This window comes from Cinclus cinclus, chromosome 1 (assembly GCF_963662255.1).
Source record: "Cinclus cinclus chromosome 1, bCinCin1.1, whole genome shotgun sequence".
NCBI lineage: Eukaryota > Metazoa > Chordata > Aves > Passeriformes > Cinclidae > Cinclus > Cinclus cinclus.
This window is the reverse complement of record NC_085046.1, coordinates 110,094,187-110,116,800: the sequence shown is the minus strand read 5'-3', so window position 1 is coordinate 110,116,800 and position 22,614 is coordinate 110,094,187. Positions and strand designations below refer to the sequence as shown.

Here is a 22,614-nt window from a genome sequence, read left to right as displayed (position 1 = left end):
CCAGTTATGCTCGAGGTTGTCTTTACAGAAAGGAGTCCTGCAGACAGAAAATCAACACAAAAGGCTCCTATGCTGTGCTGACAACACAGTTCTTACTCTCCCTTTTGAGTTATGCTGTATTTCTGCAGCAAATACCGTGGCATCAGAGTGCTGCAACTGCAGAGATATTTGTAGCAAGCAACTCAAAGGCTCTATCTAGCCAGAAACTGAATCAGGGACAAGATTAATCACAATGAGGCGCTGCCATGGGGAAAAAAAAAAGTAAAAGAATCCTGTGATTATAATACTATGAGAAAATCATGTTTTTAAAATGCTGAATGTCACATGTCTTTTGCACTGTTCCCATGTTACTAAATAGCCCCAAAATGCTAAAAATATTTTTATTATCTGTACACCTCACTCACTTCTGAATGTCATTTTACATTTATCACATGGATCTGACTTGACTTAAAATGATTTGTGAAGTACTCTAAAAAGTCTAGATGAAACTGAGGCAATCCATGTACATTTTAAGGCTTGAATATTGTCGGATTATCATTAAACACAGCCAACAGCATATTTTTTATTGTTTTCATTGCACTTCCCTGTTTAAATGCAAGTGAAATTAGAGTAATAGAGATGTACTCTGATTGGATGAGGGATATTTTCTTTTAAATTAGAGGCTTCCTGCCAATATGTTCTGACCTACATAAATGTTTATGATGGGTCTAAAGGACTGATTTAGAACCAAATCTGAGTACTTTCTATAAAGGCTCCTGGTAATTCTGGTTTGTACTACATATGACTTTATGTGGTACTTACCACCCTCCCAAAAAAACTTGTATATGAGAGGCAGAAAAATACTGACTCTTTTTCAGATATTCTGTTTCCTCAAATGTGAAATCCCTGTGATATGACCTAATAACTAGCAATGTACTGTATACTGCATAGCTTTTAGAAACAGTTAGCAATTTATTCACTAACTAGTTATTAAACTGGGGTAGTTCACAAAAATGAAGATAATTGTTTCAAATTCCAGGAGAATTATTTAGTGCGTTGAAGATTCCAGGGCACCCAGAAGTCCACCTGAGAAGGACAAGCCACATTCACTGACACTGGCATGTGCCAGTCATATTTGCATTCACTCTAATCTGCCAGCTGTATTTCCATATCATAAGCAAGACTTTATTTCTCCAGCTACATTCTCATTCCTGCTGCCACTGAAACTGTGGCAATGAAACAGCAATGTCTAAAGTAACAAAATTCCTTTTTTTTTTTTTTTCAGGGTTCACCTTTGCCACCACAAGGACAATGCATCAGAAACACCTAACTACATAATATCTTAATTATGGCTGAGAGTATTTGCATGCTCTGGAGGGTTCTTTATCAATTTCTATGAGCAAACAAATGTTAATTAAAAGGAAAAAAAAAGGCATTCTTAACAAATGATAGAGGCTCAAGAAAGGCAGAAATTAATAGCTTACACAAAATGGAAGCAATTCAGAGCCTCTGGCCACCACCATTTCCATGCAGGTATATTCACTCAGATTAGAAATGAACCACAGCAGTGCACAGCACCCTCAAACCACACCTTAGAGCAGCTGAACAAAGCCATAATAATGTTTTCTGATGAACAGACAGGAGCTAGTTAACATGGGCCAAGGACACACAAATTTCAGTATAAAAAGAATGTAACTACAAATTAAGAAGGCAACTGTGGCAAGGCTGCAATGCTAAAGAAACTTCCCTGCTTTTACTTAGTTATTACCCTCCTCCTGCCAAGGCTTTCAACTCCTAGATTTTAAGCTTGAATTGCTGCTCTGATACCCTGAAGGAAGACATTCAACCTGTCAGATTTTCACAACAGATGCTGGTAACTAGTCTACCTTTCACAACAGACGAGGGGATTTGTGAAGGGGAAAAAAAAAGGCAATTCAAAGGAAAATAATTCTCAGAGTTGTACAATAAACTCAAGTTAATTAGAAACACCTACATTTTAGAAAACCAAAGATGTCTATGACCATTTTATAATTAGAAAACCTCTAGAAAGCTGATGAATGAACCAGCATTTAATCTTCTGTTAAACAAAGTCTCAATTTACGCAGACAAGTAGGAACTTAAATTCTTTTTTTCATTTTTTCCCTTATGTATGATAACAGATTACCAAGCAAACATACAGACATTGCTAAAGGATTTCCAAGAGATTAAAAATGTGCCATGAAGCAAAGTAACATCAGTCCTGACCACTGAAGAAAGGATGTGTTGAGAGGCAGCCTAAGCAAGCAAACCTCAGCTCCTACCCTAAGTAATGAAAATAAAACAAGGGAAACTTATTATTTTGCTCCCACGAGTGGATGGATGAGTAGTTTCACTTTCAGAGAGGAGATTTTCAAGTTATTTAGCAAATACAGATTTAGGGGGAAATGAAGACACAGCAGTGGAGGAGAGCTTGCCCCCAAATCCACTGGCTCCATCTGAGCGCAGCCTGTGAACTTCCAGGCAAAACACCATGGATGCAGCTACCTGTGTCTACACTAAGGAACAGCTGCCCATGATTAGGAAGGGCTAAGAACAATCAGAACCCCAGATAGAGAGCAGCCAGCAGTGCTGGGCACTGGGATTGCAGGGCACTGTGTCATGCAGAGCCCAGCAGGACAGCAGCTGCGCTGCAGCCCAGGCTGCTCCCAGCTCCTGCCATTTCCACCTTTTAAGTCCAGAAAACGCTGCGGGCAGGCTTGGGAGTTTCAGTAGGGATGAGATCCAACTAGAGACAGATGAAGTCACCAAATGAATTTAGTTTTGACCTATCCAGGGTTTCGCTGCCCCCTCCTCCTCCTCTCCAGTGTACATACATTCCGAGGTGAAAGGCTAAAGTAACACGCTGATTTACTCCAAGCATAACCTAATGGAAAGTGAGATTTTGTAATACTATACAGCCCTCCTGATGGGGGACCTGAGCAGCCTCCAAGTGCCTCACAACCCTGCAGAGCCAGGCAAGAGAGGCAGTGACTCAGCAGGAGACAGGCACTGAACATCCACGGGTTCCAGAAGAGGACAAGACTGGGAAGAAGGGAAAAGGGGAGAATTCAACAAGGGGAAGTGCAGTGCATTTCTCCTTGCACAGAGCTGCTGTTTCCTAACAAGACACTGCAGTGCACTTTAAAAACCCTGGCTGTCCAAGAGGAGAGGGCTCCCATGGGACAACTCTTGCACTAGCTAAGGAGGGACTGCAGTACAGCTTTCCTACTCACAAATGATGCACTACGATACAGAGCACAGGGACTTTGTCATGCATCAACTCTTCTCTCTCCTACATTAAAAACAAGTGTAGATATGAACTGAATTATGCATTGCAGCATTTATTCTAACCTTAATATACATATATGTTAGAATCACAGGATAAGTTGGAAGGCACCCACAAAGGATCATTGAATCCGTCTCGCTGTTCTTGCAGAAAACGAGGCCCTTTCTAAGCAGCCTTCTAAGGCCACCCTCAGTTCAAAAGTTCCCAGAGTGATACCAAGTAAGGGACAAGAAACAGCACAGCAACCATGCATGCAGCCATCCCAGGACCCACGGGCAAAGGTGCCAGAACACAGCATGCATGACAGAGCTGCTGGGGTATCAGCCAGACAGCCAGCTCCACTCCATCCCTGAACAAGTCATCCTGGCAGGAAGGTGATGACACCCGTTAGGGGTATAAGACAACATTTATTTTAAGACCTGAAGTTGTAAACAAGCATGTGACACCAGATGAAGCAACAGGCAACCATGCTAGCTGCTGTCACTGGTGCATCACTCTCTAAAACATGGCTGTGTATTTTTGGAATGAAAATATTAAGTTTTAGTAGGGTTGCCCAGACTTCCCACTGCTATCACAGCTCTGCTACCATCTGGGGGGAAAGAAGAAGCACCAGGCTTTCTGCTAGGAATGCAGACCAAGCTCCAGACAACACCTGTGGCACAAACCAGCTCAAAGTCCCCTGCCAGCACTGCCCCTGCAGACCACTGCACCAACACACTGCAGAGCTTTTTGCTAGGCTTTGAGGCCAATCTCTCTCCCTCTTCTCCCTCAAACACTGGTGAAAGCTAGACTAAAAATAATAATGATGATAATAATAAATCTTAAAGTACTGACATCTCCAATGCTGTTGATATAGGCCCAAATAAATACCCCGTCACTGGCTTATTACAAACTCCTGACAAACCATTTTTAATAACATACAGACTGCAAGTGTTAAGACTACCAGCCACAACACTTAATTTGGGTTGTGGATACCAAGGTAACTTGACCTATTCCCTTATTCTCAGGAGTTAACACTATAACAGATGAAGAAGCACTCTTAAATTATTCTGGTGCTCAACATACTACCCGTAAATGACATATCTTAAGAATTAATCCTACCAAGTACTATCTAGAACAGGGCTGAACTTCAAAGTGCAATTGTTTAACTGCTAAAATAATTTTGGAGCAACTAAAACTAGAATTCACTAATCCTTCATGAAGTAAATTGCCCTGTAGGAACATTCTAACTCAGCCATCTGTGATTTATGTAACATATTACTCTTGCTGTGTGCCAGTAACCACAGACTGATTTTACCATTGTTGCAGTACTAACATAATTGGTGTCTACCAGCATCAAGTAAAGCTTCCTCAAAACCCTTTTTTTCAATCATGTTGGTCTTTGAAGCTGCCACTTTTGGACAGATTTTAACTTTTAACATCTGCCTATTTAAAGGGGGAAATCCCCAAAGCTGTGCTTTCTAAATAATGTTCTATAGAAGGGGCATATTGCTTTCATGTAACTCTGATTGTAGAAACTGAATTAGTTACAACACTCTTCATCTACTAGCCCCAGTAAAGCCTCGGACCTTAAGCTAAGAGAAACATAGATGTACTGTTTAATAGGATTTGGCCTCCTTTCACGACTATCTTGAGGTCAATTCCTCAAGTGTATTGCTTCCAGCTGGCAAACAGTGACATTACCCAGCTCAAGTCTCTCAATAAACAAGGAAGAAAAGTTTATTGCTTGAATTGCCTTCAACTACATGTAAGTTCAGTTAAGAAGGTAATCTGGGTTGCAATGTGAATATTTAGTTCCTTCGACCCTCTCAGTGCTGCTGCAGGACAAGCAACAAGACAGTTCTGCACCACTCCCTGTAAAAGCATGTCAAACTAAGCAGCCATCTGACACAGTTCAAGAAATGTGCTCACAGTTAAAACATTTCTACAGATTAAACTTATCAATAATGCTATGATGCAACAATGCTGCATGAAAAATGCTACAATCCCTTAAAAGCAGAGTGAGCAATTTACCAGCTGTGAACTTCAAGACATAATCTTGGGTTGCAATGTACGTAATTAATTTTATGATACAGCAAAACTATGCCTTTGCTCTGCTGTGTCTCTACAAACTTTTGATCATCTCTGGGTACTAAACTGCAGAAGTTGCTCCCAGTGTTTTAGAGAAGGCAATATGAAATTATATGAATATGAATTAATATACTGCAGCAGCAGTAGTATAATGTTTGATACTGATGAAGTCATACTGAGACTGCATACACATATTTTTCTTTTCCATTTGAAACCTTTTATGACAAGGCTGATTTCACCTCCCTGGAAGTACAAAAGTTGTTTCCAGATTATATTCCTTTCATTTTTAAAGCACGTGATTTCATTATTTTGTTTTTTAAGCCACGAGCTGTTTATGTTTATTAGAGTTACAGAATGGGATCATAAACTGACTTGGGTAGGCAGGGAACTCCAGAGTGATCTGCTCCAGCCTCCCAGTCACTGTAGAAACACAAAGAGAGGGCTGCTGCTGACCCTATTTTTCTCAGTTTCAAGTCCCTTCAAGGACAGATATTCCACAGCCCCTTTGGGTAACTACCGGTGTTTGAGTGTCCTGGCTGTGTAAACATTTCTCCCAATATCCAAAGTACTTTTTACTGCTGCAGCTGCTGATGGTCATTGCCTCTCATCCTTTCTCTTTCTTCAGAGAAGAATCTGGTTCCATCTTCTTTGCACACAGTCTCCTACTAGACAGATAAGGCTGCAGTGAGATCTTTCCCTCTCCTGAGCTGGCTCCTACCCAGACCAACCAAACACAGGTCACAGGCTCCAGCCCCCTGACCATTCTGGTGTCCCTCTGTCACACTCACTTCAGTATGCCATTGTCTCTCTCAAAGTGGACAGGCCAAATCCAGACACAGGACGTGAGATGTTGTCTCAGAAGCACCAGAGGGGAAGAATCACTTCCCCAGATCTGCTGGCTACATGCCTGCCAATGCAGCCCAGCGTGGGCTTGGCCTTCTTCCCTGCAAGAGCACACTGCTGACTCACGTTCATCTTGTTCACCAGTACCACCAGGTCCATACCATGTAACCCTCCAGGAACAACTGGAGAGTGTGCATAATGTGCTAGTGGAAAAAAGCACCTCACCATATTAAAAATAGAGCTGCTTGAGAGACAAGGCAGTTCTACAGCATCCCTGCTGCTGCAGAACTCATTTCACACTTGGGAACCACAGATTAAAAATGTGCACTAGAGAGCCAAACCTCTACAGGCAGAAATATGCAGAAAAACAAAATGGTTTGAGTAGGAAGGCACCTTAAAGCTCACACAGTTCTAGTCCCTCTACCATGGGCAGCAACACCTTCCATTAGACCTGACTGCTCAAAGCCCTGTGAAATCTGGCCCTGAACATTTCCAGAAATGGGGCATCCACAACTTCTCTGAGCAACATATTTCAGTGTCTCATCACTCACAGTAAAGAATTTCTTCTTAATACTTAATCTAAACATACTCTCTGTTTAAAGCAATTGCCCCTTGTCTTACAACTACGTGCCCTTGTAAAAAGTCCCTCTCCAGCTCTCTTGCAAGCCCCCTACAGGTACTGGAAAGCTGCACTAGGGTCTCCCTGAAGCCTTCTCTTCTCAGGCTGAGTAACCCCAGGTGTCTCAGCCTGTCTTCATCAGAGATATTAAAGGAAGTAAAAAAAAAATAAAATAATATTTCTTATGCCTCCTTGAATTTGACAACTAGCACAACATGGATGTGTTGACTGAAAACAGTGTATTTAGACCCTGATTCAGAATCTACATCACGTATAACTTTGAAACATTATTATAGGCAGGCAGCAATCTGGACCCCAACAATTCAATTCAGTAAAATACAGCAAACACCATTCTGCATAACAAGGTTCCCAACAGAATGACTAATTACAATTGAATGCTGTCTTTTTGGGAAAATGTATCCCTTCCATCCAACCAATTACCACTGCTTCCCTGTTCTCAGCACTCCTACACACCATGGTCTTTCTGTATACACAAGCTCCTGTGGGACTTTCATATCACTGGATTATGTGTTCCACTTCCATACAAACAATTACTCATAGATTCTATAGTTATTTTAACAAGCTATGATTTGTCTAACACTGAATCTGTAAGTAAAACAAATGAGTATTCTACTTCAAATATTTCAGTGCTCCCTATTCATGATATTACTGGACCAGCTCCACAAAGATTAACCTTAAGAAGCGAAGCATAACAACTGTGTAAGATTTGCCTAAAATGAATTTTCATTCCCCCAAAATTGTTTAATACATAATGCCAGCAAAGCCCTTCTGAGCATTAACACTGCATTCCAGAGTGACATGAAAGAATTTGCATTCATGTGCATCTCTGAATAATTACAGCTGCTTGGGTAGGAAATCTGTATGGTACTAAGGAACCCTGCTGTAGGGGGGAAAATTCACTTGAGTTGCTCCTAAAAGATAAAACTGAAGTGCACAGATCTCAACTAAGGGTTCCACCACTGAGATCCCTCTTAGGGTTCCAAATTGCCAAGAAACATAATATTGAAAATGAAGCCTCTGAAACAATACAATGCAAGGTGGTCATACACAAGGCCAGAAGATCAACAATACAACCTCCATGGCATATTTCTCTCCAGGCAGAATGATTTGGCACAGTTGTAGGATTTCCTACGGAAGCTACATCCTTAAGTCTCGATTCACTGATGAATGTTTACACTTCCTGTTTGGATAGCATAGCAAAGAAAAAAACAGATTTAACACAAAGGCACCCTTCACTAATCGTGGGGCTCTATATTTCAAAGTGGCTAAATTGAGAGGTTTAATGGGTGTGCTTTCAATATGCAGAGCCTTCTCTACAAAATATTAGATAACTTAGTATACCACTACAAAACGAGACAAACTCTTGTCAAAATATCACAGGCAAGATTTTAATCTTGAATTAAATATTTCAAAGCACAAAACAGTAGAATTATGCTAAAAAGAATTTTTAAAAACCCACCCTTTTTAAACCCCAACAGTTAAATGCATGTTTAGTAAACTTTTACAGCTGATATTCCCTTTCCCCTCCCACCTAATTGTAATGAAACAGTACGAAGAAGATGTTTTATTGGTGAGTCAGGCAGCAGAGATCTAAGCAAGATCCAAGCAGCCACGCAGTGCGCAGCTAACACCATCCACAGAAGAAACACGGATGTTTTCCATTTACATTCCCTAGCACTGATCCTGGAAGTGAGCGATCAGCGCTGCTAGCTGGAGGCCAGGATTCAGGGAGCTGGAAGGATGCAAGCAGCCAAACGCTGTCCCGGAGCAGCGCGAGCCTGGCTGCTGCTGCTGCCACCGCGCCACTGCAGCCTTCGTGCCAACCCACTCAGTGGTTGGGTGATTGAGAACAGATGTGGCGAGACCACTCGTTTCCAATTATCAAACAAAGGCTGAAAGTTGCACTTCCAAAATGAAAAGCTGGCACACTATTTATCTGCTTCCTTACCGAGCCTTTGGTATAATTAGCTTTGGGCATGAGGAAGGAGAAGAGACTGTCAAATTAAACTAACCTCTCCGCTAAACTCCAAAACCTCTGAAGATGTTTATAAAGTCACACATTCAAATGCCAAGGCTCGAAATGTAGATCTACCAAGCACTGTCTTTGCTTAATGGCTCCCAAGGCAAGTTTTATATCACCAAAGGTTAGTTGAGGTATGTCCCCTGGAAGAACATTCCTGTGGTCCAGAAGAGTTAACTGCATCTCCCTCAAACAAGCCAAAGAGATAGCTTTAATCAAGGTCTCTTGCTCCACAGCCCCACCTCCAAATCACCTTTCTTTCACAATGCAGCATATTTTTCAGTGCCTGTTTTCTAGGAAGACTAGATTGAAGACACTAGGCAGAAGCCAAAATGTGTTTCTGAAAGTGCCAGCATCAAGTTCAGTTTTCGTGTGTCCCAAACTTGCTCCTTTTTCTGTTAATATGCCAAAAACACATTGCTGTTGCTATGCAGCTCAACAAGGTAGCTTAAAGAAAACCACATCATACAACAAAAATCAGAACACAGCCTCCCACCTACAGGATGTTTCTGAAACCCAAGGAGGCTGGGTGCAAATTAGGCATTCTCAGACCTTTATGACAAGAGCACTTGGGTGTAAGCTGAGGAGTTTGTACTCTCTGAAAACTACCTAAATTTCCTTACACAAACTGGGCTATCTGTGGAGTGTTTTCTCCCCTCTCTCCCCAATTCCCAAAAAGCTACCTCCCTCTTAGCCCCTGATTTAAACAAATACCTCCAATCCCCAAAGCAATATGAAGGCATTTCCTTCAAGGAAGATCTAAGTCCAGGTCAACAGAGAATCCCAATAATGCAGACAGGGACTATCTAAGTTTCAAACTACTGATGTAGTATTGAGCAGAGGCATCCTCCTAACCCTCAGAGACTTTTACATGCACTCACATGTTATTCCCAGTTATCTTTAGACAGTTTCATCTTGTGCTTTTTGAGAGCTGGATCTGCCCAGCAGAAGAGTCTCACCAAAACAGGTCTCTCTAGGCAGAGTACTCCCTAAGCAGAAAACAAGATTAAAGAAGTACAGCAGTGGCAGCAATAGGAAGACAGCTTTATGAAAGTGAAAGAAGAGAAAATAGAGGGTACCTAAGCTGATGGGAACCAAGGAAATATTTCTGCCATGGTCCCTCTTCAATGCTGGCAAGTAAGCTGCTGGATCTAAGTCATCATGATGGTCTTCTCCCTGATAGTAACTATCTCATTGCAATCCAGATGCTTGGCAGACAAGGGATTTATCAGAACTACAACTTTTAGGAAAGCACAGGCCAAATTTATGAGGTGCAATTTATATTGGTTTGTTGACATTTCTTTTTAACATTTGTTATTGCTGTTTTCCTGCTTTCAATGAAATCTAGGGCAAAATTCTCACAATCTGCAATAAGACTGCTAGGTCAAGAGCAAATGCCTCTGAAAATAAAGATTCACTTACTAATATATTTAATGGCATTTGCTTTGTCTGGAGTTTACAGTTTCAGAAGTCACACCGGTCTGTACTGTCAAGTGAGAAGACAACTCACTGCTTTTACTCTGTATCATCTTCCCAGTACTCAATCTTGGGCCTTTATATATTAATTTCATCCATACAAATGGTCTTTTTTACTTCAGTGTATCTATCTGCTTACCATATTCCGTGGAACCTAACTTTAGAGCAAGAAATTCCTTCTGCCCAGAGTAAGGCAAAGCCATAGGACCCCTTTGAACCCTGAGTAAAGCCACACATGTGGAAGGCACAGAGTCACCAGAGACAGGGGCAGCTCCTGCAGAGGGAAGGATGCTCTCTGCTGCCCGGGGCCAGCCTGCATCCGGCAATTCACTGCGGAGTTTGGAAGGCAAAGACCAAAACAGATTTTGCTACAACGTAAATCTAGACTTTCAGCATGGAAGTTATCAGCCCACACTGCTGTAAAAGGCAGCCAGATATTCTCTGTAACACCCCACAGCTTATTCAATCACCACTGCTGTCTAGCTTTCATTATTATGCACAGCGCGATCACTCATTTCTAGAATGAAGACAACATTTAGGAAAAACAAATATTTAAAACAGATAACATTAGAAAGGTACACACTCATAGATAAAAACTAAAACAGAAATGCTCTTTCCTTTTAGCCTAGTGATTTGAAGAGAAATAATCAGGAAGTCAGCCCCTACACCTCTGCTTCATGCAAGTTCTGAGTATAAATCTAAATATAGACAGGGAATGAAGTACCAGAAAACCATTTTTTCTAGCAACACAGAGAGACAAAGTGGAAGTTAAGCACAGTATCCTGCAAAGGAAGGTACAACAGCTTGTCTCTTTAGGATCAGGGTGGTTTAGACTAGGTGTGCCTAGTCTATGAACTTAGAAGTATTCACTCTTAATACTTTAGCTTTTTAAAAATATGATGAGCTGAACAACCACACAAGATACCTGGAGTCTGGCAAAAAAACTGCAAACATGACTTATTTAAAAAAAAAAAAAAATTCACACAGCTGTTGATTTGGTTTCTCATTGAATTATTTCAGCCATCTTTGAACACAGAAGTGAAACTATCATTAAATGTAATGCCATTCCCAGAAGTTATCCCAAGTCTACTTCAGGCCAACAAAAACACACCTCAGTACCAAATTTTAAACAGTCTCCTGATCTGAAGCACATGAAACATCATTTCACTTGAGCAAAACAGATTGATTACAGTTATTAACTCTAAAAGGTAACATCACCCTGTGACTAAATTTTATGCCAAAGTGCCTGGTTTCCATTTACCAGCTAAGTAAAGCTGGGTGAGAAACTTAACACCTTGGGCCTGTATGTCCCAGTCTGCAAAATATAATATGTCCTTTGGAAGATTTGGGAAAAGTATTTGTGGCTTTGCGTACAGAGCACATGGCTGGGATTTGTGGTATAGGCTCAATTCCCTGCTGCATCCTCAACTCCATGGATAACTTAGAGCAGCTCCTTCCATGTCAGCTTCCTAGTCTGTAAAACGGTGCAACCTGCAGCTGTTTTAAAATCTGCTTCAGGAGCTGGATATCAAATCTTTGGTAAAACCTGGTATTAGAAATAGCAAAGGGGGGGTTTTATCTAACTTGATGAACACAAATTTTCTGATCAGAAAATACTACTTTTGTTTTAAAATATTTATGATACAGAACATGTTAAAAGTTGTAAAATGACAAAGCATTTCTGTTACTACAGGAGAGGAGGATTGAAAGGTAAACACTGAACCTCCATACATAACATTAGATGCAGGTTAACTTAGGAACAAAGCTGCAGGATGCAGAAGTGTTTTAGCTTTGTACAACTGCTCATCTGCTGTCAAGCTCCAGGCTGTGTTTAATGATATATTTATTCCATATTCCTAGATGGAAGAAGCCAGCCCAACAATCAGAGGCATAGCAACTTGATGTGTCATATGGTGAGGTCCTACAAGCTGCTCCAGAAGTCTGGAATGGCACTGACAGTCCAGTGTGGCAGCAGGCACTAAAGTGATGGAATTCATCTGTTGTATCCAGTGATCTCCTGCTGCCACTCACACTGAATAAGGACCAAACTTGCCTAGCTACTAAAGGTTGTCATGGAAGTTAAAAAGTTACTTTTTTCCAGTATCAAGAAGTTTCACCAGAGTTTTCAGGTATTTTCTGTAACATTTCCCTTCTGTTATGAATGACATTTATCTCCTAAAGGACTTTAGCTACAGATGGAAGCAAGTTAAGTGTCATTCTCCCTTTCTCCAGGAGAAAGGAAGAAATCAACAGATGCAGGAGTTACGACTATGCAGAACACAGTAAGTTTCCAAAAGGGAAAAAAAAAAACCAAACAAAAAACAAACAAAAAACCAAAACAGAATAAAAAACCAACCTAAATAGAATTGCCCAGTGGAAATTTTTATTTGTTCATTAAAGGTTTATTTCTGAAATACATTGAACTGGATCTCATATTTACTGCCCAAAAATAACGTGCAATCAGTAGTTCTGTATTCCTTGATATTGCTCTAGAGAGGGATACAAATGGATACAAATCCCTAAAGGACTACAGAGCACTTCTCTGGACGACAGGCTATTCAGACGCAGAGTATCTTCACAGTTTCTGGAAAATTGGGCAAGTGATATAGTTACTCCTGTAATCACGTGCTGAACACAGCAGCCTCACAAAATGTCTTTTCTAGACACAGTTCAGTGTATGACAGACAAAAGGACAAGTAAACTGACTCGTTGATGACTGCAGAAGAACACATAAAAACCTATTGAAAAAGAATGGAGAACCTCATGTAACAGAGGTTTTTCAAAAAGCTCTTCTGAAGGAAACAAGTTAGCAATCGGTGGTACCTGTGACACGTCAGAATAACTAAATGCACATGCATGATATTTCAAATCTATTTCAAATTTCTGCTTAACTGCACGACAGAAATACAGCTTTCCCCTAAAACAGGATCTTGTACAACTCAGCTGATATAGGAAGTGAGAGCTCCAGGCTTTCTGCAAGTAGAAATAGGTCCTTGCAAAAGCAATTTCGCTACTTTGTGCTAAATGTGTGCACAGGGCTTCCGCTGCACAAAGTAAAAACAGTTTCATAGAGAGACACATACTAAATTTTGGGCAATTCAAACTAACCACACACTGGGGTCTCCGAGGCATTTCACGCTCGCCCATAAATGTGTGAACAACAATGAGATTCACTGTTAAGGTTATTAAATGGCCAAATGCCGATAGCAGCTCCGTTATCCCTCAGCAGAAGAAAAAATGCTGTGATTTTCTTCAGACAAACAAGCAAGCCATCCACGCTTGTTTTCATGCATTCGAGCTTACAACTCGCCACTTCAGGCAGATATTTGAGAGCAGCATCATTTCCTGCTGCTTGAAAATCAGCTTTAAGGGGCGTGTTCTCTGCAGAAGCACTGCTTGCTGTCATCCAGGCAGCATTTAAAATAACTGTATATTGACATAAGGAGCCACCGGCCGTATTATCGCCCTTCGAGTCGGTAGCAAGGAGCACATCAAACCAGTTGCGTTCCGGGCTGCGCCGCGACCCTTATCAAACAATGCAAACAATTTTAATGAGCTTATCTGCCGGAACATATTGTCAGAGATGTTAATGCAGAAGCGCTGCCAGCAACGCACGCCAAAGGATTCATCAAAAAATGCCTACTACTGCGACAAAAGACGGGTGTCCCCCCCAAACGAGAGACGACAAATAAACACAAAATGGGGCCGGCGGGGGGCGGGGATGGAGCCGCCCTCCCTCGCGCAGGCACCGGCAGAGCTGTCACCCCCGCCCCGAGGAGCGGGGGGCGGCTGTCACCGCACACCGGCGTGTGGGGGGCGGGCGCTGCCCGGTGCCCGGTGCGGCTCCCCCGGCCGGGCAGGGGCTGCCCGCTCCCCGCCATCCGCGGCCGCCGCCTCCCGCGCTGCGCCGCCTCCCTGCGAGATCCGCAGCGAGGTGCTGCGGCTCTTTTCCAAGGGGAGCTGGCTGCTTGCGCGGGGGGCGTTCTTGCCTTCCTTTTTACCCCCCCTTTTCTCTCTCTCTCCTTTTTTTTTTTTTAATTATCATTTTTAACCGCCTTTCTTCTGCCCGGGCGCGGCGAGTCCCCGCACGCATCCCGCCTATCCCCCGAGCGCTCCGCAGCCGGACAATGCGGGGCCGGGAGGAGAGGAGGGGGCTGCAGCCCGCCCGCCTTATGCAACCGCCCCCCGCGCCGCCGCAGCCCCCCCGCAGTACCTGTAGGAGCGCTCCCCCCGCACCGTGTGCTTCCTGAAGGGGATGATGGTGGTCCCGTTATCCTGGATGATATCGTTGTTGTTCTCGCCATTTGGGGACAGGGCTTGGGTCGGTCCGGGCATTGGCGCTCCCGCCGCTCCGCAGAGCCCCGCGCTGCTGCCGCTGCTGCTGCTGCTGGTGTGCGGAAGGTGGCGGCAGCCGCGACTCCGCCGCCCGCCCCGCCCCGCCCCGCCGCGCGTCAGCCCCGCCGCCGCCGCCGCACGTGACCGCCCCTCGCCATGGCAACCGGCCGGCGCCGCGCTGCGCTGCGCCCGGGGACGGCGGCGGGCAGGGAAGGCAGGGAGGGCAGGGAAGGCAGGGAGGGCAGGGAGAGAGAGGGGCCCGCCCAGCCCCGCGCCCCCACACAAAGAGCCGCTCGCCCCGGCAGTGCGGGGCAGCCGCCTGGCCCCGCGGCGGAGGGGCCCGAGCCGCTCGGCGGCCCCCGCTCGGCGCAGGCACGGACAAAGCGACGGGGCAGCCCCGCGCACGTCCCGGCCGCGTCACCGCGGTCCCGCCGCCCCACCGCCTGTCCCTGCACCCCTGGGCGGCGCACAAACGCCGCCTCTCCCGTGGGGACCGCGCCGTGCCCCTGCCCGCCTCCGCCTGCGACCGCCGCCCGTGCGCCCGGCTAGTGCGAGACCGGCCGGGACCTCGACGCCCGATGCCTCATCATCGCCCTCCGCGCCCCGGTACCTCAGCATCGTCCGCCTTTTCCCTGGGCCAAGGAGCTATCGGGCTCAGGCTCCTTCTCCTGAAGGAGCCCCCACGCCGGGCTGCTCGGTTACACAGCGCCGAGCCGCAGCAGGGAACACCGCCCAGCTCTCCCCAGCATCTCCCCTCGGCGCGGGTGTGCCGGGGGCTATGGCCATCCCCACCGCACAAAGCCCGCCCGCACGGGCTGCAGCTCGCAAGAATCACAGCGTGGGCTCGGCCTGTCATATGGCGAACGCTTTATTTTTAAAAAAGTGCATAAATATCAAGTGGCATGAGATTATAAGATGTAGAAAATCATGGATTCTCAATAATAAAACATCACACGAAGGTCTTAGTTATTTTATGCCTTTCTTCCCCCCCCCCCCCCCCCCCGCCCCCCTGTTCCGGTGTCTGCTACTCCACCTGCATTTCCACCCCAAGCACGAAGATGTTCACGTTACCAAGCTCTGTATTCCTGCTTACAACTTCATTGGAGACCACTGTACCACACCTCTCAATCTGCACTTCACGTTTACAGCATCCTCCTGCTCTCAGGCTTATGCACAAAAAAACCCCATTTGATGGCACATCCTTTAAAAAAATCTTCCTTGGATCAGAAAAAAGAAGGGAAGAGACCTGCCAAGGCAGTAGCACACTGAACTTCTGGTGCTGGTAGCACCACCAATCACACAATTCTCATCTTTTCCTCCCCTTCTTCTAGAAGAGTTCTTGCATCCTCCCTAGTCCATTTCCCTCTGCAGAGCTCTATGATTTCTGCCTATCTCCCCTTGCCTAATTAGCAATGCACTTCAAAGTTTGACATTACCACAGATCAATGCTGGTCATCCTCAGGAGCAGACCTGAATTTCACTGTTGTCAAAACCTGCCCTCGACTCCCAATAGTGCATCAAAATCCACACTTCTACCACAGTACTAAAATACAGCTGTTTATAAATTGTTTTCTCTAAGTAGAAACCAACAAGGGTGGCTATAGGCACAGTCTCTAAACAGGTCTGTATGATCTCAAAACTGCTAGATGTAAAATATTTGGGCTGATCTGTTAACATCTTAAATACATGCCCTCCAATCCAACTCTCTTTTAAAAAGAATTTTAAGATGGTAGGTCAAACAAAAGCCATGTGAGTATTTCTAATATGTTCTCAGAGACACTAATTTACCTAATCTTCCAGGCTGAAATGACACTACTGAAAGTTTGGTTTACATGATTATATTCATAATATAGACCATTTGTAGAGAGCTTATAAAGTGAATAAAATCAATAACACCAACTGCACAATGCTTGGACTGCTGAGAATCTCCTTGGATTTAAATCAGATGCATTAGATTAACACACATTTTAGAGCAATCTCTAACAAGGCTCAAGTTAGTCTGCCAATTTGCCACTGTCCTCTGCACATCAAGACAGGGGATCTTACCTATACTTTCTGTCAGGTTTTCAAATATATTCAAATATGTCTTTCAGTAAACAATCTATGAACATTTGCAATAGGCACACTTCATTGAAAAATGTTTAATTCATCTGATAATTGGAGGAAACAATGTTTGAGCCTTTTTCAAAACAAAAGCAACAAAAAACATTCTGTTTGAAAGGCCAGTAAGTGTTTCACTAGCACTCAATAACACGGAGAAGCCAGAAATGCTATGTGGTGACAGAAGATAAAAATAATCTATAGCAGGTCTTTATCTGCCAGACATAACCCTACCTGCTCTGCTAGGAAGCAAGCAGTAAAACACTCTGCAACCCTAACTTGTAAAAACATTTTTATTTCTTCACCAGTGGCAAAGAACAGAAGCTTCTTTATTGAAGTCTCTAAAACTGCTTAAAACATGTACCAACAAAGCTACACAAGAGAAGTGCAGGTGAGGAGAGTATGGCAGCCTTGCTTCAGACTTCTTCTTTCCTCTGCATTAGGACTCAAGGTCAGAAGAACACATGCTGCCTCAGCACAGTACCTTACCTTTATGGAGGCTGAGCCAGGCATCAGCAAAAGATGCCTGGTTTTCAGAAAGCATGTTTCAGTGTGCTTTTGTCGATGTAGCACAGCCTGGGGGTCTCTGGGTGCAATATGGATTGCATGGGTGCAATATGCACAGCATTCCCCCTACCTACATCTCTGTTTCTGGGCACTGTGTGGCCCACAAGCACAACTTCTTTACATCTTTACGTGCTGGAAGTCACCAGCATTTTCTTCCCACTTCCATCATTCTAAGCTAGAAAGTCTCAAAGAAAGAAACCTGTTGCTGTTATTAGGTGTCTGTACATCTGTGCTGCCTTTATAGATTTTTACACACACTAGGCACACAAATGGAGAATTGTTCAGAAGAATAAAACATCAGCTTTGGTGTTAATAAAAAGCCCTACCTGTGGTATGCTGAAAGTACCAAAATCTGGTACTCACAAGTGATGTGCTGACTAAGCAAAGCAAAGAGCCAGGAAAGCAATTAATGTTGAAGGCTGGAATTACAAAACCTGATGGAATAGATCTTCAGCACTGAGACCACAGAGACAATGGCAGAATGAGACCCATGGAGATCATCCAGTCCAATCTCCCACTTGAAGCAGGATCATAACTAATACGAGATCAGGTCACATTTGATGACATGATCATAATCAATTAAAAATCTTGAAAATCTCCAAGGATGGAGATATCATGTCCTCTCAAACCCACCTTCTGCTATGCCATGCTAGCAACAGAGCAAGTCCCAGGTGTACTGCTGATGCAAAAAGCACCACTGTGCCACATCACATGCATCCCAGTACTTTGATTTCTGCTGTGGTGAACCAGGTAGAGAGAATACTAGCAAGTACTGGAATAGGCCTCAACATCATTCTCCAAAATCTGGTTCCTCCTTCCTCTTCAGAGCTTTTGTTTTCAGTTCATCACTCTTTACTTGCTCCAAGCCTGACTTACTGCAGTAGGAAAGCCACGAAGCTTAATTTATAATGCTTGAAAGTAAAATCCTCTAAAAGGCCAAAATGCAGCATTAGAAAGACCTCAGGCATACTTGAGCCAGAATTTTATAGTAGGCAGCTAATGTGGAAATAAATTATAAATATTTTAATGCCGATAAGAGATCAATGTACAGCCTCTGACAGCAAAGGTGATAGCTAGGCTAGCAACTTCTGCTGATACATCTGTGAGGGGATTAAAAAAACCCACACAGACGGTTTTAGGGAGTATTTCATGACATAGCCAAACTATAAATACAATTAATGATAGCAGAAATTCCCCACCGTTTGGATAACTTTGGGGTGGTGGGAGGAATAGGGAGTGAGACTAAGAAAAACACATTTAACCCTAGAGTGGCCAGCAAGCATCCTTCATCTCTGACATCTTTGTTCATGATCAGGCTCACAAAGGAGTCATTGTGATATTGCTTGCAGTCTTCTCAGAATTAGAGCCCAGCTACAAACTGCAGCAAACATCATGCAAGTAGAAGTATTTTGGGTCATGTACATCACTTTTCTGAGGAGTTTCATGAATAGTCCTGTCACAAGTGCAGGTTTTTTCCGCTGGGGAAAAAAACCTGAGACTAGATTTCAGAAAACAGTTGGAAGGTAGCAATAGCTTTTGGAAAGCAGCAGTCCTGAGCAAAGTAGTCTGCTTTTCTAATTTAACTATTCTCATAGTCTTCCTTTATCACAACAAAGAATAAAAGAATTCTGTAAAGCCGCAGATTTACACACTGTACATTAAAATCAGTTAATCCTAGTTAACTCAAGTGCATGTGTTTATAGGAAATCCATGCAGAAACAGTCTCTTTCACCTGAAGGAGTTGGCCAACACTGTTTGAATTTGAAAATAAGTGAACAAAGCAAATTAGGAAGACAGTTTGGGAAGAGCTAACTGTTAAGTCCTGGACACACCTTGGATGTTCAAGGAAGTCCCAATTCATTAAGGTACACTGACATACTTTATTCCCAGCATGTGGAGGTTCAGTAAGATGGGTATAACCATGAGCATACTTAATTAGGCTGCATCAGAATCAGCCTAATTTCTAAAGTTGCATTTAGCAGATTAGGAACAGAAGATTTAGGAGATCCAGATTTGCGTGTTATGTGTGAGAATTACAAGTGAGGTATCTGCAACTGTCTATTAGAGAGCACTGGCTTGCGCCAGCCTAAACTAGAGCTCAGTTCTAACCTGTGACAATAACATATCACACAGAAACATCCACAAAGGACTCAGCAACAGCAGTGTTATCAACACAGCAAACACATAACAGATATGCTGAGGTGCATGGTAAGTTTCAAGCTGACCTGGGTCATGCAGAATTCTTGTTTCCTGTTTTGCTGACATACTGTCAACAGCACTGATCAATCCAAAGGAAAACAGAGTGGCATAAAATCACTTCAGGTAAAAATTCAAAACTGTAACTTTACGGACTTTGTTCATGCAGCACCAAATGCATTGTCTCACCACCATCCCACCACCTCATTCTATACCTTGTATTTCTAGACATTCAAACTCACTATGACAAAGAGAAAATGATAATTTTGTCAGGACAATGAAACATTGCATGAGTTGTATTAAAACAGCTACTTATCACTCCAGACATCCTGTAGACAAAGAATGAGCTTCCCACCCTTGGGGATTCTAGTGTTGCCACTTTAAGCAAAGTCTTGATTATTTGCCTTCCCTGGAGGGACACAGATAAAGAAGGGGGAAAAAAAAAAAACGAGAGGGCTGTCCCAGTTACACAGTGTGCATGGACCACATCCCTACGAGGTAATTCAAGTCTGTTTTTAAATATACAGACATATTTTTATTTCAGAGCTCACACTTAACATTTTTAAAAGTGTACTGTGCCTGTGAGGAAGAACAAAATAAATCTTGGAGCCTTTGTCTGCTAAGCATACTTGAAAATTTAGTCTTATGAGTTGCAAATCCAATCTGACCATTAGTGCATGAATTGATTGCTGAAGAGAAATATCTTGTAGAGCCACAGACCATGGATATTTTCCTTTAGAAAGACCACAATTACCTTTTATAGTTACTGTAGAATTCAAATAGAAATCAGAGGATTAATTAAAGATTCAAGTACTATGTACAAAACAAGGACTTATATTCACAGGAACCGGATTTCAAAAACCCTTGAATAAGATATTTTAAGACTAATTGTATACTTTTGGTATTAATTCCTAGATTAAAATTAATAAATTGGTTTAGTGGACGTTTATTAAATCCAATTAGGTAAATCCAGCTGCGTTAAAGAATAAACTCCCCAAATTCCTATTTAGAAAGAAGCATTCCTCAGTATACATCAAAGGATTCCTTACTTAAAACATGAGAAGTTCACACCAAATAGCCGGAACATTTTTATCCAGTACTTTCTACATAACAAAAAGCTCCCGTGAGAGCAGGAAATACTTCAGTGAGGAATGGTTCCAAAGAAAAGGAATTTTTACTTCCATTAACTTCAGACTATCCCAAAATTTTGAATTCCTTAGTGTCTGCTACCTTTGTTTTCAGCTATATCTACTGAAAAAGCAGCGTTTCAGACACACCTTGTGGAGCTGCTCTCATCTAAAGACCTGGAAACTGAGGCTGTGATCAATAAATATTTTGAGTAAGGATTCCTGTGTCTTTAATACTGGTTGAAAGGAATTGAGACTGGAGACTGACTCATGGCTCATTCACATGCATTTACATGGAATTCTTTTAGCTGGAGCTGTTCTAGATGTACCATTACCACTTCCATTAGCACCAAGGTGTTAACTAGTTTACTAGGCTTGTTTTGTCAGAATTCAGATGTAAAGACTATGGAAAGCCAGAACAGAACCATCAAAAATGTTCAGGTAATTGGGATTCCCACATTTTTTCAGAGGATGATAAAATTTGAATTAACTGAAAGTCAGATTAGTGTTGTAGAAGAGAAGGATTTGGGATTTTCATGTTTCCACACAGTACAGTTTATGATTGTTACCACTGGGAAAAGTCAGAACTTCAGACATTCCTACCTTAAACAAAACCAGTAAAACAAGTTATAAATGGTAAAAGCCTGGAAGGGCTTGGAAATGGGAGAGACTAAGTTTAGCATTTATTTATGTATTTTCAGCTGTTGAGGAATCTTAGGCTTTCTTGGGGCTCAGGAGAGGTGTTTGGAAAAAGGTAAAAAGATTTTAAAATCAAGTGTGAGTGGACAATCTCCATTTCTGACATACCTTCTTACTGCTCTGCACTGAAAATGTTAGCAATACACTTTGAAGGCATTTCAGTCAATTGATATAGACCTGTCCGACCTGCCCAAGATGCTCACCACTGCTAGAGAGGAAAGGAGAAGGCTTGCACAGGAAAATAATGATTCCAGCAGATGGTCTATTAAATTTTACTGGATCGAGAATATTTCACCAGCTGACAAAGACTGGATCTTTAAAAACTAGGATTTGAAGGGGTTACTTTGTCCCGGGAAACTGTTAATTAAGTGTCAGTCCTCCCACACCCAACAAAAAGCCAACATAAACAGTATTACACGCTCTAGCTAATGTTAAAAAAACCCAACCATTGCACATTCATGCCTGACCAGGATGAAAATCACACTGCCAAGTCATTCATTAGTGTGTGAGTGTTTCTGTGATTGCAAACCCCAGCCCAAAAACCCAGTGCCTTGCTGTAAAATACTTTATAGTTTCTTCAGTAACCTATAGTGCATTACAAATCACTTTCTTTCAGAGCCAAGGTGTCTCATTGCCCACAAAAACTAGCAAATGCCAAGAAGCTACACAGAAAGTGGTGTGTTCTTTTCTGTTTGTGTGCAACCTTCCCCTTCCTCCTGCTAACTGCTTTTTATCTGGGACATTCACAGCATTTTACAAAAACTGATTTCTGCCAGCTTCCCTCATTTTACAAGCACAGAAACAGGTCCTGCTGTTATAACCAGCTTCCTCAAAACACTTACTGTCACAAGTCTGCGCAAGCATCATCCTCAGCACCACTGTGGTGCATCTCCATCCTTTCTTCCATGGTGGCTTCCTAGTATTTTTAGTACTTCCAGCTCTGCAGCTAAGCAAATCCAATCCCTCTTTCTCCATTGCTACAACTAAATGAGTGCCTCTTCCTTTTTATCTCAGGATTTCTTCCACAGTTGAGGTTTCTCCATTGTTCTTTCTCCCATTCTTTCCCACTCTTCCTTTGTCTGGCATAATCCTTTGTAGGCGTGGGCAATTTCCACTTCCCTTCCTCATCTACCTGCAGAGAACCTGGGTCAAATCGGTTTCCTTCTCTCAGACGTCTAAGTCCCCAGCATATTTACTGTCCAGCTAACACACTGTCATTAGCTAATGACTCCTCATTTCATCCCCGGGCCCGAGAGGA

At 42.9% G+C, this 22,614-nt stretch overlaps 1 protein-coding gene across 3 annotated transcripts in view; it reads right to left on the bottom strand.

Annotated features, from left to right (window-relative positions):
- MAPRE2 (microtubule associated protein RP/EB family member 2) overlaps positions 1 to 22,614 on the bottom strand; it is an 87,373-nt gene that overhangs the window by 41,853 nt on the left and 22,906 nt on the right. The window contains exon 1 of one of the 3 annotated variants that reach the window (XM_062488783.1): positions 14,546 to 14,690. The exons of 1 other annotated variant lie outside the window; for it this stretch is intronic. In XM_062488783.1, the coding sequence (XP_062344767.1) occupies positions 14,546 to 14,667 (122 nt within the window). In that variant the 5' untranslated portion in view covers positions 14,668 to 14,690. Of the gene's footprint in view, positions 1 to 14,545; positions 14,691 to 22,614 lie in introns of those variants that run through there. One more of the 3 variants, XM_062488792.1, reaches the window with a different exon arrangement.